Consider the following 17,515-nt stretch of genomic DNA (forward strand, 5'->3'; position numbering starts at 1 on the left):
TATAAAGCAAAGCTCTAGTGACTCCATGGGGAGAAACATTTGGTTGTTACTTGCCCATATGATACAGTAGAAAATCAATTCTTCATTGGCCAGGCAGGAGTTTATATGGAGCAAGAATTTCAGGTTTACTTACAAAATTCCTATAAATTGTGTGACCTGTACCTCTCAAGTCTATTGGACATATGAATATGGAAACAACTTTATCTATAAAAGGTCAAAAGAAATTATGTTTACCTAAAACAGCCACTTACCCAAATGCAACATCACAGACAGAATTACATCAAACTGTAGGTGTTATTTTGAACTATGTATCAGCTATGAGAGAAATTTCTTTATTGTTATCCAGACCGTATGCATAGACGTTTCCCAGCGTTACCAGAGCAAACAAAACTGAGGGCTGTATCAGAGATGGAGCTGCATGAAACCTGTCAGATGAGTGACCAAGAAGGAAGCCCTTCTGCTGAGGAACAACTGAATCAATCATTCAACAAATACAGGTTAAAATTATCAGTGTCATGATGTCTTTAATGATCACAGTATTTCCTGTCACTTAGTTTCCATGTAAGTGAAGTGCACCACTGATGCTTTAAAGAAGTTTTTGATTTGCATCTCATTTTACTTGGCATTTGTAAACTATGATTCTATTTTATATAATGAACATCTTTTGATGCTGATGAGTGCTGGGGGTCACATCTGGTCTTTACTACAGGTATTCAGTAGTGATGTAATGCATTGATGACACTGCTAGTTTTCAGTGTTCAAGGACTAAGTACATACATAGAAGTACATTTTACTCAAACTTTCTTGGAATGTGAGAGACAACCTAAGTTAGTATCACAGTTCCTGTTATTTTTATTTCTTTTAAGGGAATAAAACTGAGAAAGACCTGTGTAAGAACAGCATGTAACTTGATACATGCTGGGATACTGGGTTTTAAGTCCCTGCTTCAGACATTTGAATGTAAAAAGGGGACACAAACAAAACTTCAGAAAGTCCTATAATGCTGCATTTTATGTAGATAGTATTCAGTTCAGGCATTTGCAGTTGTGTGTTTGGAATCATGCTTTGCTTAATTCAATAAGAATCTAGCCGAGAATGGACTAGAGCTCTCAATAGCTCATTAGCTGTTAAGAAATACTGTAGGTGATTTACATATGTCCAGCTAAGATAGAAATATAGATTCTGAGAAAAATGCTTGAAAAGTAGTTAAAAGCTGTACTGCTGTTTTGATGTGTCAGTAGCATATAAACAGTAAATTATGAAGCCTTAATACCTTTGCATGTCTAGGTTAGTTTTGTTAAGTTTCAGCTACGGACTGGATTACACTAGCTTGTAGAAGTGTAGTAAAACTTAATGACTGTGACGTGATTGAAAAAATTGTGGTCGTAAGAGGTTACGTTCATCTTCAGTAACAGTGAAACATGAAATGGTAATACAATATGAAGACACTTGATACAATACAGTATGGGCCCAAATTGTACAGTATGGGCTGATCTATACCCACAACTAATGAAATCCCAGTCAGAACTCCTTTCTCCATATACATTCACAGGAGTTCCAGGAGACTTGCAATCGTTCGTAATCTGAATATGTGCCATTTGGCTTTAAATAGATTAATACTGTAGCACTGGTCCTGTAACATCACAAGACAATTCACTTACAAAACCAAACCAATTAAGAAGTGCCTGCAGCTAAAGAACCACATTAGGGAAGTAGTAGACAAATATGAAAGCTTTCCTAAAGGCAGTCTGTGCCGGAAATACTTGATAGCTCTAAAGAAATCAACCAGGTATCATAAAACATGACAGTATCAGTATTTGCAGGCTCAGGTAGCCTCAACTGTAAGATTGTTATATACATTCCACCTGATAAGAAAGCATATGGTGTATTAGTCCTGCATATACCCTGGAAGAAGAAAAAAAGATGATGGGGCTATACTCTCTCCGCAGTGTATCAGTGTTAAGTGTGGAAGTTGATGTAGCCCCAGAAGTCACACAGCAAGAAGGGAATAGTCACCTCTATTGGGAACAGAGAACTCAATGAGAAGACAAACTGGTGCACAGTAGCACACAATCTACTTCAACACCAGTGTCCTGGAAAAAAAATTGACCTTGACACGAGGTTAAAAAAGTGCCAATCTTTCCACACCTTCTGTTGTATGCTGACACTCATTTCCTCCATCCAAGAAAAAAAATATAATAGGTAACTGGCTTATGCTAGTTTTTTTTTAAGTGCCACACTTGTATCCAACACCAGAAAGAAAATCTTACACAATCAACATGGTATTTGTGGAGAAGAGAGTCTCAAGTGCTTGTAATAATTTGTGAAACTGACATCCCCTCTTTTGAAGAAAACAATATAGCTGGAAGCAAGGCAAATATGCCACCCGCATGTATCTTGCATAAATTCACACATTACAAACCACAGTTGCAGGGGCCCTATCAACAAGGCAACCAATCACAGACAGAAAGTACCATCCATAAATACAACAGGGCACAGCCACAGGGTGCATAAAGACAACTAGAAATACGTAGCAGTGGTTAGAAAAGAAGAGAGGAGCATAAAGAGAAAATGGAAAATAGCTTCACTGCCCTTTTCCCAATATTTGTAAATATTCTCAATCATTTGTAGAGTATTTTTTCCAATGATAGAAAAATGTCAGACACATAGACACTCTAAAGACAAGAACTTCCTGTCTCTGAAGTAAATGACAAAATTCCAGACGATGTTAGTGGGAGCATTACGGTGAGCTACAGTACTTTGATAATACAGATAATAATAGATATTACACAATTACATAGCAATTGTAAAGCTATGTTTTTATATTTATGTTTATACAAGTTATCAGAGTCTTTATCACTGCAGAATAGATATGTTAGAATATATATGTGGTTACTTTACATGTCTGGGAAGAGCAAAATCACCTCAGTTTTAAATACTAAGATGATCCTGTTAGTTAAGAGTCAACCAAGTATAGCCATTACATAGTTCAGTCAGTAAAGCACCTTGGGCAAACAGAAAACAAAATTAAAGATGCAAAAGGTGTGTGGATTCACACTCAATTTTTCATTTACAGGTGAGAGCCCTAATAAGGATACTCTGCTCTACTTTCACATACTGTGCTCTACTTTCACAATTTCCCCTCTTGAGACAGCTCCAACATTTCTGATGAATACAATAAAAACGTGATCTTTAACACAAGTGAAACTGAGTAAGTTTGGAGTTTGCATATTGTGATTTGGTCTAGGATTTCACAGGGCAAGCAGCTTATCTACAAACACCCTCACAAAGATGCCAGATAGAAGTACTATATCGCATGACTTCTGCAAATCAATGTTAAGGATATGTTCTTGGTCTGGTTTTGGATCAGAAAACATTGTCCCTGGTTCTCCTTATTGCTCTCTCTGTACCTTCTTTCCCAGAATACCCTCTCCAAAAAGGACAATCTCTATTAGACAAGTGGATGGAATTGTAGATTGGGTCAGTACTTGCCTGAATATGACCTCAAATTAATTAGTACTGCTTACAACACTTTTTTTTTTTCTTTTTTGCTACTTTCCTATCTCTCTCAAGCATCACTGGACATTTGATGCTGGCCCTGTGAAAATCATGCAGATGACGTAAAAGAAAATAGTTAATTATTTTCCTCAGGCTTTCTGTTTCCTTCTCCAACAACAGTTTTTATTCTCCTATTGATTGAGAACTAGTACATATATGTGTTACTTTCCCATGTACTAAGAAAAGATTGTCACAATGTCTGTCAAATAAATTATCAGAATAAGTAATATCCAAACTGTGAAAATCAGATACTATTTTTGCAGTTGTTACAACACAAGCCATTTATTTTCACAGTGAGCAGCAAGAGATTTCTGCTAGCAGCTCTTCCGTTTTCATGTAAATAGATTATGTTTGTGTGTATACATGCTTTATAGTGCATGTAATTAATTTGTATTTGAAGTCTGCTTTATGGATCTCCCACTTATGTTTAAAATTTTGGAATGGCTCAGTTCTATTGTAGAATGTACTTTTCCGAATCTATTGGAACTGTTATTTTACAGCTCTTAAATAAATCGGTTTTCAACATTTGAAATTCAACATTTTGCACTGGGAAAAATAGCTTAAGTATGGCAAAACTTCACTGCTAATTGTAAGCCCTGTGGGAAAGGAGACAGTCACTGCTTTGCTTTAGATAGCAAAAAATAATATGTACAAATCATGTAAACAGCATTTACTCGGGAAGAAGTGCAGAGCTAAGCCACAGCACCAGATTTTTACAATTTATTTGAACAGCCATATATTGGCGTCTGACACCTCTAAACATCATTATTAATTTAGGAATTAGAATGTTTATGGCATTTTGGCATGTGTTTAGCGTTCCTTCAGAAAGTTGGTAAGGGCACAGGGAGCACAATCAAAAAAATTATATTCATGCCTTAATCTCAGCACTGTTGAGGACAAAGACCCAATTACCTGACAAGGCACTGTAGTCTAGCAGTCACAAAAGAATTACTTGTGTTTTTCTGTAAGATGGCAATCTGATGCTTATAAATATAAGTTTCTATTTAACTTCTTACTATTTCATCATATAAACATTAGATTATCTATACTGTATGTTAGGCTGAAAAGCTTATGGTCTGGCTAAGTAACTACAGCATTTTGTTTTCTAACAATTAAAAAAACTGAGTTACAAAAAGTAAATTCACACCAAGACAAGATGATTGAGAAGGTGTTACAATATCAGGCTTATTGAATGAATGTAGTAAATTGGCCTTTTCTCATTTTCCATACCATCTGTAAAGTAATAGCTCAGAACTCCCTTAAACTTTTTGCTTTAGAGAGAGAACTTACTTTTCTTTGCAATGAATACTCAGTGAAATAGTTATTGACAAAAAAATCTCAAAAAAGCAATGTTGGATTTAAAACTGCAAAGACATTTTTTCAAGTGTCTTCTGTCCTCCTCAATCAAAATCACAGGATTCAAAAAGCTTCCTGAGAAGAAGCTGGGAGCACAAGCCAGGCAGTAAGTAGCCTTGTTATATTTAGATTTGCAAGGTTATCCAGTAAGTTACATATAGTAGAAGGATGTTTTCTGCACCATAATAATAATAAAACCAAGCAGCAAGTATGCAGCATGTGGTAGTTAATACTGAAAATTTAAGGTACCAGCCTCTGATAAAGTCCTGTTCAATTTGGCCACTAGATGGTACTACATCACAGTTGTTAAAAAATTCCTCGGCTACCTATTTGAAATTACTGCTGTGAATGATTCTTTAGAATTTTAACAATATCATAACATTTAGTAGTGATGATTTGTTTGCTCAGTTTTCCTGGACACGATACACACACACACACACAAATATAGAGGATACATATAAGAGGTTTAGAAGCATTTCTTGATTCATTAATAACACTTAATGAGTCTATGTTCCTTATCAACCAATACAAATGTAACTATGATGTTTCAAAGCCATAGTGACAAAATACTGCCTTTCCTTCATTGCCCGTGGTAAACACAATACTCTTTTGGACTCTGTGCTCCCCAGACAGGAACAAATGGCATCCAAACAACCCAGTGAAGAGTACATGCCCAAATCTGGAGATATGATAATGTTCACACTTCAGGCATTTGGAGATGATTCCTTGCTGGCTTGGAAACATTCATACCCACTTTCCGTACGCAAACAAAATTCAGTGCACTGTAGTGGTAAATCAAGCCCATGAAGTCCAAACCAAATAAAAAATAATAGCCATTTAAACATTTCAGGTTTTATCTGTTTTACTAACTGCTGCTGGTATAGTCGCTCACTTCCAACGATTATATGTGGTTCCTTTTTTTGCATGCATATATCAAACCAAATCATATTTCCATAGACTTTCTACTCCTCTTTTATACAGTTTCCTCATTAAACTGCTGTATTGGGTCCTATCTTACTGGAGGCTGCATACTGTTCAACTTCTTTTGCTCTAAAATACTTTTTCTATGTCCTGATGCATTCCTTTGGCAAGACTATTAGTGTCCTACCTCCTCCTAGAAGTTAGACTTATGAAGTTTATTCTTTCTTACATGTGACACTCCATGTATCTGACCACATGAAGGGGGATATGTAACATGGGGGTCAAATCACGTGACACACAAAGGCCATAGGGCTGGACTGCATATAGAAAAAATCCCTTTCAAGAGAACTTCAGTGAGTGCAGAATCTTGGCAGAAAACGCACAGTCCTCCACTGCTGGGAAATGCCAAATAATCCCCTCACTTCCTGACCAGTGTGTCAGGCACAGATGAACCAGAAATCACAGATCAGGTCGATTAGCTCTAGCTAGTATGCAGGATCCCATCGCAAGAGACAGAGCATAGTACAGTACGGCAAACGATTCTTATGCATGAAGTCTGAAATAGGGGACCACGCAGCTCTGTAACACCCTATAGACCCGTGCTGAATACCACATTCCCCAGCACCATAATCATGTCCCTCCCAAACCTTCAACCATGTGAGCACAGTGACAATACAGAGAGAAGTCATCAGTGGAATTCTGCAGGTGATTGATTCTTCTTAATAAACTCAAAAATTGATTGGAAAAAGGTCTTAGCAGTGAGGTGGAAAAGCTTGCTGAGGATACACATCTACTCAAGGTAGAAAGTGTGACGGCTGAATACATAGAACTGTAGATGGGCCTTAAGACTAAGTGACTAAGTGACTGGGTAACAAAATGGCAGAGGAAATTCAGTGTAGATAAATGTGAAATTATGTACGTGGGCCAAAGTATTCTTGGCTTCAAGAATAAACTGATGAGCTCTGAGCTGCCTGTTACCACTCAGAAGTGAAAGTTTGCGATTGTGACAGATAGACAGTTTCATAAAAACATCAACTCAGTGCGTGGCAGCAGTCCAAAAATGTAAATGTTTGGAATTGTTAGGAAAGGAAAAAAGAACAAAGCAGGAATATAATTACGCCAGTCTATAAAATGCCACGGTTTGCTCACACCTGGAATACTGTGTGCTGTTCTGGTGCTTGCATCTTGAAAATGTTACATTAGATCTCAAAATGATTCAGAGAAAGGCAATGGTGATCAAACACATGGGACAGAATGGTTTCCATACGGAAAATAATTGTGCAGGCTGGAACTCTTTATTCTGGAAAAGAAACAGCTTATGGAAGGAGATAAAAAATGAAAAAAGGAGAGGGTGAGAATTAAAGGGTCAGATATGCAAGTATGGGAAACTAGGCTGAAGTAGAGTACACTGAACATGACAGCACCTACAGCTTCTAAAAGGTGTCCAAGGAGCTGCTAGGTCCTGCCTAGTTGTGCTTTGTTCAGTGACATAACAGGATAAGGAAACAGAAAATGGCCCTACAGTGAGTTGGATCCCCCTTGTCAAGCTTCCCCCTCTTCTTGGTGTGGCGAAAAGCCAGGCCAGGCTGCCAATGGCAGTAGGACATTGACAAGGAGGTCCTCCAAATTAGAAGGTCCTTATATACGCCACTGTTCATTCATTTTTTGTTGGTGAGTAATTTGTAAGATGAATTAAATCAACCAACCACTGAGCAGGCAGTTCAGAGTAACCAGAGGCTCCATCCAAAGACAGAAATGAGGGCCACTGTACTCTCAGAACAGGTATCAGGTACGCACCAGCTAGCACTTTACAGAAACCACACTTCTAAATCCTAGTAAATACAGTCAGTCCATGCTCTATCAGGCAGGATTGTCATGTTGCTGTGATTCATTAACTTTTTAATATTTAAACAAATGTGTAGGGAATCTGAAATATACCCATGTCTAATGAGATGCCTTGAACTATGAACAGGAAATATCCTCACTGAAATCCAGACATGACAGTCTTCAAACATAATTGTAATTTCTTACCTGTAATCATCTTTACGCTACCAATGTAGGAGCTCTTGTGTAGAAATGTAAAGCAGCACGCCAGTCAACCCTCTGTGCTGCCAATGCCATGCAGTGTTCTTAAAAAGCAGGATTGATTGTACCCCATATTCTGTACAGAGGAATTTTTTATGTGCAAATTCATTCCCTTTGTTCTGAAAGTAGGTTCACAGGCTTAAATGATACTACTACTCTTCCTTCCCCCTCCCAAACTCCTATGTTTTGTCTGGGGAAAGAAGTTGGGAGGATAGGCATTTCTGTAAAACAGCACTAGAAAGGAAAAAGCGGAGCCTGGTGCTCTCACTTATTGTACCTCACATTCTCCTACTTCCAAGGATTATTTAGAGAAGTAGTTAGTCCTCAAAAGAGCTTCTAAGGACGTGCTCGGTATGGAAATACAGAGCTCCTTCATGAATGGTCATGTTTTTCTCCACATCTGAATGATTCGGCGTGGCATTGGAAATAGAAAACAAATCCTGCTCTCCTGATGAAATTTATGTGGGAAGAATCTGTAAGAGAAAATTCTCAGGGATTATGCACCTCCTCATAAAGGGTATTCTGCAAGAGAGGATGTATTGAGCCAATGCAATCAAGGATCAAGAAAAGCAGGAACAGCCGTTTCTTGCCAGCAATTACTGAGACAAAACCTTGACTGGCTTCCTCCAAACATCTGCTACTTGGCATGCCCATGTCATTGCCAGTATTACTGCTGTGAGGGTGCCATCCCTAATTTTGCATGTATTTTTAGTACAAACATGTTTTGTAAATTGGGAGCTAATACAGCAGGTAATATGCATACGGAAAAGGTTTTATTCATATTATGTCTGATCCCAAATGTTTACTGAGGTTCAAGAGGATTAGATTTTGATGAACCAAGGGACTGCGCTGTTGTGCTGCTTTACCACCTGATATTTTTATGATTTAAATAAAAATTAGCGTTGACATACCTAACAATTGTTACCAGTTAGCTTGTGGCTTTTGGCATCACAGCAGTCATGTCAAGGTCAATTCATCCAGTAGCATTGGCTTATTTGACAGGAAGCTGCTCCTCTCAGTTTGGAACCTGGAACAAGTAAGCCATGGCTATAGTCAGCAGTAGAAAGAAGTATAAAAGAGAAATGAAGAATGAGAAGAGAAAAGTAAATAAAGATGTCAGAACAAGTGTCTTTCCCAAGTCATTTTGGAGATTTCCATTTTAGAAATACCATTAAAAGTACTTTCCAGTCTGTTACTGGAATTTCTTGCAACTGGTGGCACATTAGCAGTTATCAGATACTGTAGTTAATTGTATTGTAAGTATAGTACATCATAATAAAGACAAGACTGTTTCTTTAGTAGCCTGCTCAGCTCAGGGTAATAACCTGCATTTTCATCTATATAAATTGTTACTTCTGTAAACTGCTACCTTTGCTACACAAAATGTAAAAAATGTCAAGTTCTAATATATTATAGATAACTAAAAGGCACTTCTGACTAAAGTAGCAGTTGCTTATGTAAGCTAACTACACTTGTACAGAATTTAATTTTTTTTTCTATAAAAGATACCAACTGTGGTAACCATTACCATAGCAATGCATTATGCATGCTTCCTGACACAATATCCCATGTCTCAAAATATCCAGAACCCAGTTATCTATTCTCCCTGGATTCTGCTTGCAACAAAACCAGAAAAAGGATGAAGGTAGCTTTCGACCTTGAAAACATTTTTTCTGATCTTTGAATTTCCCTGATTTCTGGCTTCTACAGTTAATTAGTGCAGCCTCAGACTATTCTAACTTATTTTTGACTGTTCATGGCTAGGAATGCCCAAAAGGCTGTTCTTTGCATCAGAAAGTCAGGGTACAGGAGTAATCCAGCTAAATACCATACTCTGGGAGCTAGGATGATGCTACTATACGCATATTAAGCCATCTCTTCACTATCCAGAAAACCTTTTTGCATTACGTATGCTTCCCAGGTACACTTTGCATTGTTATAGTAGTCCAGATACAGACAAGGGGAACAGCTGCCTGTCCAGCCAGCCAGCCAGCCAGCCACCCAATAGTCTCGTCTTAAGATGACTCTTCCTTTCTATAATGGTTGCCTCTTACAAAAGTGGGGGTTTTTTGGTAAAGATTAATAAAATGGAAGTGTCAGTTTTGAGAATGGGTATGTGTGAGAGGAGGTGGACTTAGTAGTATGCATACCCACTGTTACTGTGCTGATCAGTCACTTGGAATATGCATATATTCTTGCCATAACTTAATTTACATTTAAACCAGTCCTTGAGTAAGAGATCATAACAAAATGACTGCATCTCAGTAAAAAGTTCTCACAGAAGCATTCTGTCTTAAGACTTGGCTGTACTTAGATTACCTCTCTGTAAATTTACATATTCTTTGCTACAGGTCCACCCCAACAGCACTGAATCATAAAATTGCCATAAAAATATTTCTTCTAAGAGTGCTGTTGGCATATGCTCTGCTTGCACACTGAGGAAAAAAAAGTATTAAACTATATGTAATAACATCATTTAGACCTTTCTGTCATAGCAATGCTTCCATAAAGACATACTTAGATTGTAAACACTTCTAGGTCACAATACACGTTTATCAATCTCACCTGGGAACTCCAGGCACTGAAGTCATACAAATAACACTAGTAACAATATTACCAAGAAACAGATACTCAGTTTATGGGAGAAAAAAAAAAAAAATCACTGTTGTTGCTTTTGGTATCATTCACAACATATATTGTCCAGTGTTTTGGAAACTTTTGTGTTGGATATTGCATGAATAGTCATATGAATCTCAGCACAAAGTTTCTAGAGTTCTTGCAGTGAAAGTATATGTAGGTGTTTACTGTGCAAGCTAATGAATTCGCAAGAGGCAGAGTGCTATATACACAATCACTTAAAGCAGCATTTCAATCAAATTACTTTTTTTTTCACATCTTTTAAGACTGAGCTATAAATAAGAAATTGAACTATCCACAAATCTGGGAATAAAGCAAAGTATTAAACTTAGAATACCTTTTATACAAATATATTGACCCTGATGCCCATTCTTCACTACATTTTTAAATCTAAGTGGAATGTTGAACACACATACACAAAATTACAGTGCAGGCACTGCAATCTTCAGGATGTTTTACAAAGCCAGAAGAAAACTGACAAATGCAGAGACAGGATTATGAATTTATTTTAAAAGGGATTGAATAATTTGTAACCACTGTCCAATTTCAAGATTCATTTAATGATTTTTGAGAAAGCTATACATTAGTCTACATTGGCAATGCAACACTTGTACAGAAATGGCCCAAATAAATTTTCATGAATAGATCAAAGAGATTATTATCTTCTACTTAAACATTTTTCTTTATGGTGCATATGTCACAGCCATATAAATGATCTTGAATGCTTAGATTCAAGACAGTGTCTTTTCACAATGAAGTCTGCCCCATAGATTAAGTTTTAATGGTAAATATGGATGAAGATTTTCACCTCCTGTTTAACCTCATTTATTGACGTAAGTAAGCATTTGGAAAAAAAGTCCTAGGGTAATAACATTCAAGTTTTGGTGTTTTATTAAAGAGTTTATCATCAAAAGTACTGCTTGTATTTTAAAAGTCTTACTTTACTGGAGTAGTAACCATGATGGTTTTATTCACTGGTTTGTCTGTTCATTTATGGACACAGTTATAACTGAGATGAATGGAATTGCCTGCAAGTTAATTTGGCCTATTATCTTTATTTCTAAATTTATAGTTACCATGGGAGGAAAAAAAAAGCGCACTTGCCAGTAATATAGAAAGCTCAGTAAGAACTGATGATTGGTGGTCTGTAGCAGCCAAAATATTAGGGTGCAGAAAGAACCTACTGGAAAACCCTCCTCTCTAATACTGTTCACCGTTCTCTTTTCTCTATCCCAAAAAGGAAGGAATAAAAAAATCAGTAAGAATAAAATTAAAATTACTAGGCAATATATATTATTACTCTAATAAGCAAAGATATCTTTCTATCTTGAGTTTGAAAAAAGGGACTGTTTGATTTAGACTAGAGAGTAGGAAAAGGCAAAAGGTAAGTAATAGAGGATAAGAATTGACCTTTTAGAGAAGTTATATCAAGAATCCCTTTTTACTTCTTGTCCTGAGACAAGAAAAAATGGAGTTTGAAAGGATAGAGAAGAACAGAGCAATTACGTATTATTTTTAATTCTTTTATCAAAATCATAAGTAATCTGTAGAATTCATTGCCACCAGACATGATCAAAATCATTAACTTAATGGGATTCAGAACTGGATTTTATTTTTGCACGGATAACACACACTTCTATAATCTTACTAACAGTAACTTTAATTTCCCTGCCATATTATAAACCCATGTCTAACAGAAGAGTGCTTAGAAGAAATGTCTTCTAGAAAGAGTTTACTCTTACTAAAATCCAAAGATAAGGCAGCTGTGGTAACACAGGCAGTGCACCCTATAAAGTCTATAGGGCTGGCGGAGGAAAATAAAATCTATGCTACTCTGCATCTGCACTGCTTTACGAGAAGACTAAAAACAAAAAAGTAGGTAAAAAATGATGGCATATGAATGACCATAGCCTACACCGTATTTACCAAAATAACCCTACAGCATTACCTGAAGAATGTCAGCATGCAGTGAATCCTCACCTACTGGTTCTGCCTTCTATCAAGATTTATGTTCCACTGTACCAACTAGTCCCATGCTTTAGTAAGACACAATCAAGCAGCTATTCCAGGAACAGTTTGGTCCTTTATGTGCACTGGTTCCTATCATTTTCTTCTCAAGGCTACTTTCTCAACTCTAAATAAAAGAAGCAAAACAAAAATACTGATTGGAAGTTTCAGTATGTTTCTTAAATTTATAATGTCCCTAGAAACCACTGATGTGATTTTGCATAGAAAATAAAAATACTTTGACTTTTTCACATTATATTTAAAAATAATACAGTAAGGTTTAAATTAGTTATTTAATGTTAAAAATTACACACTTTTTGTCCTAGCATTACTGAATAATACTTTTTTTATGATTTAAATACCACAGAATATCTTAAATATGTTTTCTGATAGATCTGGGGCAGCAAATCCCTTCTGGTCATTTATCTCTGAAATTACATTGAGAGGAATAAACAGCTGTCGGGAATATAAATGCTAACTCATCAGAATGCTGACTCAGTGCTGAAGAAATCAAAATATGTTCATACACTGCAGAGTTAACATGTCATATACCACCTAGTCATATTTTATGTTGGACAACCATAAAACCAGTTGAACTAAAATGCTGGAATAACACTAGGGAGTAGAAATCAAATTATAAATAGGGAAAATTTTAAGGTCCTTGTAAAGACCTGCTGTATGACCGAAAAAATAGTAACCATCAAAGTCAGGACTTGTTAATCTGTCACCTTCAGTGGTAACAAACCTACTCTTTAACAAGAATTATCTCTTGAAACATCACGTGATTAAAGGCCCACTTCTGCTTTCCTTGCAATTAATAGAATTTATTAATTTTGTGGAAGCAGGATTTAGCAATGAATGAACTGGACAATCATTCTGCAATGCCATGTTTATGCTAAGTGTCCCATTAGAGACATTGGTCAAATTTTGTCACTAAATATGAGTTGAATGCTAGTGACTTTTTGTACTAAGATTTCTTAAGGGTGGAAATTTGTTGCAGGAAAAAAATATTGTATTTTACTAAATTATCTGATGTTCTGCCAAGAGATGTGAGAAGATTTTTTTTTTTCCAAGTAAGTTTTGTTCTGGTAATAAATTCTCTTAGGAAAATAACTGCTATCTAGGCATTATTTCAGGACTTTTTATCCAGACTAAATTTATCTTTGATACCTTGGGTCAACTATTTTGACATCAGTTGAAGCTCTCTGCACTCTCTGGCGAAGATTTTGGCTCAGTCTGGAGTTTTGTCCAAGGAAGTAATGACCTGGACTAATAGCTTGCTGTACGTTTTCTGGTGGAACAAATTACCTCACATTTAATGCATTTCTTGCTTAATACTCCAAAATCATATATACATGTGAATGTATGTGCATATATTCCTAAAAACATTTTTACAGTTGCTGATTTTCCCTTTCATATTTCTTTACTGACCTGCATCTACCTCTTGAGCCAGACAGATCCCTTAGAATTCAACCTATAACTTATAAAAGGATAAGTGCCTAGTCCTCTGGATATATGCTCTGCCATAGGTCCTGCAGCAATGCTGCAAAGGAAGAATTTGCTTTTCAAAAGTATGACCCTGGGCATTACTCAGCAATGATGGCTGTCAAATGGAAAGAGCAAAAGACAGCAAGAAAATTTCTTTTGAAATATGACATTAAAGAGTCTTTCCACTGAAAAAAACCCCACCCCTCTGCTAAAAGAGAATCTAAAAGCAGAAAATCTTAAGCACTTCATACAATGAAACCTTTCTAAAGATAAATGATGATAGAATACAGGTTTATTTCTTAAAGAAATCAAAATATTCATAAAGACATACTAAAGCATAGAAGCATAGACTTCCATTTTTAATTTTGTAACCTCAAGCTTAATTCCTTTATTCATTTCAACTCTTCAAGCTATCAGGATTTCTCAAGCCACAATCTTTCCAGGCAGCAGAATTTCTCTGCTGGGCTCCCTGATCCTGTGGCATCTTTGTCATGCCTAAGTTATCACGCAGTTTCACAAGGGAGCCCCAGGTTCTGCAAAATCCAATCTAGAGGCATTGTTTTATTGCCCTAGGTAAAGTAGTCTTGTTTCGTAAACTGAGTGAAATTTGCCCTGTACTGGCATATTAGGCCTTCTGGTTCCAAATCATCCAGCTGTTACTAATTTGTTATGTAGCTAGTATCTCTTTGTGCTGTATGATCTATGAGCAGCCAACTTTTCTGCATATTTTTATACATCAACATGCTTAATAACCTGTAACATTATAAAATACTGTCGTGGTTTAACCCCAGCCAGCAACTAAACACCACGCAGCCGCTCACTCACTCCCCCCCACCCAGTGGGATGGGGGAGAAAATCGGGAAAAGAAGCAAAACCCGTGGGTTGAGATAAGAACGGTTTAATAGAACAGAAAAGAAGAAACTAATAATGATAATGATAACACTAATAAAATGACAACAGCAATAATGAAAGGATTGGAATGTACAAATGATACGCAGTGCAATTGCTCACCACCCGCCGACCGACACCCAGCCAGTCCCCCGAGCGGCGAATCCCTGCCCCCCACTTCCCCGTTTCTGTACTGGATGGGACGTCACATGGTATGGAATACACCGTTGGCCAGTTTGGGTCAGGTGCCCTGGCTGTGTCCTGTGCCAACTTCTTGTGCCCCTCCAGCTTTCTCGCTGGCTGGGCATGAGAAGCTGAAAAATCCTTGACATTAGTCTAAACACTACTGAGCAACAACTGAAAACATCAGTGTTATCAACATTCTTCGCTCTGAACTCAAAACATAGCACTGTACCAGCTACTAGGAAGACAGTTAACTCTATCCCAGCTGAAACCAGGACAAATACTCATGAAGATATTATAGAACAAGACTACAACTTGGACCTACTTAAGGCTTATCATAGCTTATTGGTTTTGGTTTGAGAAATTACTTAGTCAAGTATATTTCTGTTATTTAGTCCTTGGATATATTTTGTTAAAAATCTGTGATGCAACTTTTAGCTACTTTAAATAACTACCATAATTGAAACTTTTGACTTGTGCTTAATATCTTTTGCCTCTTCATTAAAAAAAAAAGCTGTACCTCCCTCCATATGATTTTTTTTCTTGCAATTATATTACATGAGAAGAATAAAAGGAACTTTTTCTTATTATACCCCTAGATACAGTATCTGTGATCTTGCCTCCTAAACTTCCTGGCTTATGAAAGATTTGGTGGCTTGGAAACATTGTTATCTCACCCAGACTTTCACATCTGGCACCAATATCAGCACAGATATAAAGAATCTGAAGCAATTTAACCTCTCGCTCTAATTCCAACTTCTGTTGAACAGCCTTTCTTCAGCTGTTCTACTTCCTAATTAGCTTAGGATTTCTTATGTCATGGTAGTTCTAATCCCTCTAGTTAGGGACATGTTATCCAGTGGCAGGCCTAGGACAAGATTTTTCACCTTAGCTGCATACATTCTTTCTGCAGAAGTCAGAGAAAATGATGATGTTTATGTTGTATTAGCAACTTTGTTTTCATTGCTGTTGTAACTATAGATGGCATAGTGGATTATTTCTGAAATGGGATTTTTACCTTGAGTAGTTCTGCCAAATAAAACTTCCATTTATCCAGACTTGGCCCATGGCTTCTGATTCTGTGGTTTAGCTTTCTTGTTTGTATTAACAGTAAGCTTTGGATTTGCTACCAATCTCAGAGAGACTTTGAAAGGTTCCTCTTCTCAGAGCTCTGAGTTATACAATTCTCTTCCATCTTTCCTCCTGACTTTCTCCTGCTCCTTTAATCTACCTCTTGCAGTCATGAAACTATAGGAGTTTCATAAATTTTCCAGGTTTCCTTAACCTTCTCTTGTGAACTTTCTGTTCTGAATTTCACATTCTCTATATCAAGTTTATTGCCTATCCCTTCGGCAATCTACTCTCTCCTGGGAACATACACCTTGGGGAATTCAACTCTGCACAAGAGCAGTTACTGACAGCATCTAGTCTCAGCTTCTGGCACTTCTGTGGGACTCTGGAGTATGCAGTAATGAAGCCTGATTAAGTATGGTTGGAGCTATGTGATATTTCTCTATGATAAGAACAAAGATTGAGCAACATTATTTGGGATCAGGTCCTCAAATAAATCTGGCGCCTTAGATCTCTCCTTCTTTAAAAGTGACTTGTCTTTAAATCCAATGAGTCTTTTGAACAGAAAATAGGGTTGATTCTCATCTAAGGTCTGAAACTAAATTTTTTGTGATAGCTTTCTTTATATCCAGCAAATAAAACTCTGTTTTAAATCAATGTAAACTCTCTGAGTAATAAGAATTTTTAAGAGTGCCAGTGCCGCAGGATAATAAAAACCTGGCACAGAGACATTGCTGTCATGGAGAAATGTTAGGTTGTTGCATTAACTAATAACAATAGATGAATTAATCAGTTTGCTTGCTTTTCTTTGCTGCCAGCCTGGTAGACTGTGATTAAGTTCTCTATTGCTGGCCACTTTGAGGGTTTTATTTTTGTCTTATTTGCTTATATGTCTATTCTTCTTTTGCCAATACAATCCTATTCTATTCTTAGGTCTCCACAGACATCTCCCTAATAAGTGTTACACTTGTGATAAAGAACAGTGTCGGAACAGCCACAGTCTCCCTTGGGAGGCATTTGATCATTCTTTTTATCTGGATCACTTAAAATCTTCAAAGACCAGCTGTACCTGGGTATTAACGCTCTTTTAGAACCATATGTTTCCCTGCTACATAAAACCCATGTAAGGGGGACACTTACATAAAAATCTTGCTGCAAATTATTGCTGCGTGCTCCTTCTGTAAGGGATAAAGGATAAGGAACAAGCAGGAACACATGATTTTAATCAACCCATGGAAGACATAAGAAATCCTATAGGATATTTAAACATGGCTAGATCTTTCCCTTGCCTTCCTCCAACCCTCCCCCAAAGTAATGGTAA

At 36.9% G+C, this 17,515-nt stretch overlaps 2 protein-coding genes across 11 annotated transcripts in view; one reads left to right on the forward strand and one right to left on the reverse strand.

Moving 5' to 3' along the window:
- Positions 1-17,515, reverse strand: part of TARS3 (threonyl-tRNA synthetase 3) — a 56,147-nt gene that overhangs the window by 25,758 nt on the left and 12,874 nt on the right. For both annotated transcript variants that reach the window (XM_052809065.1, XM_052809063.1), the window contains exon 4: positions 8,832-8,947. The gene's annotated coding sequence lies outside the window, so the exon portion shown is untranslated. The remainder of the gene's footprint in view (positions 1-8,831; positions 8,948-17,515) is intronic.
- TJP1 (tight junction protein 1) overlaps positions 1-17,515 on the forward strand; it is a 201,582-nt gene that overhangs the window by 3,037 nt on the left and 181,030 nt on the right. For all 9 annotated transcript variants that reach the window (XM_052809049.1, XM_052809052.1, XM_052809048.1 and 6 more), the window contains exon 2: positions 347-497. In XM_052809049.1, the coding sequence (XP_052665009.1) occupies positions 347-497 (151 nt within the window). The remainder of the gene's footprint in view (positions 1-346; positions 498-17,515) is intronic.

This window comes from Harpia harpyja, chromosome 14 (genome assembly GCF_026419915.1).
Source record: "Harpia harpyja isolate bHarHar1 chromosome 14, bHarHar1 primary haplotype, whole genome shotgun sequence".
NCBI classification, from domain to species: Eukaryota; Metazoa; Chordata; class Aves; order Accipitriformes; family Accipitridae; genus Harpia; species Harpia harpyja.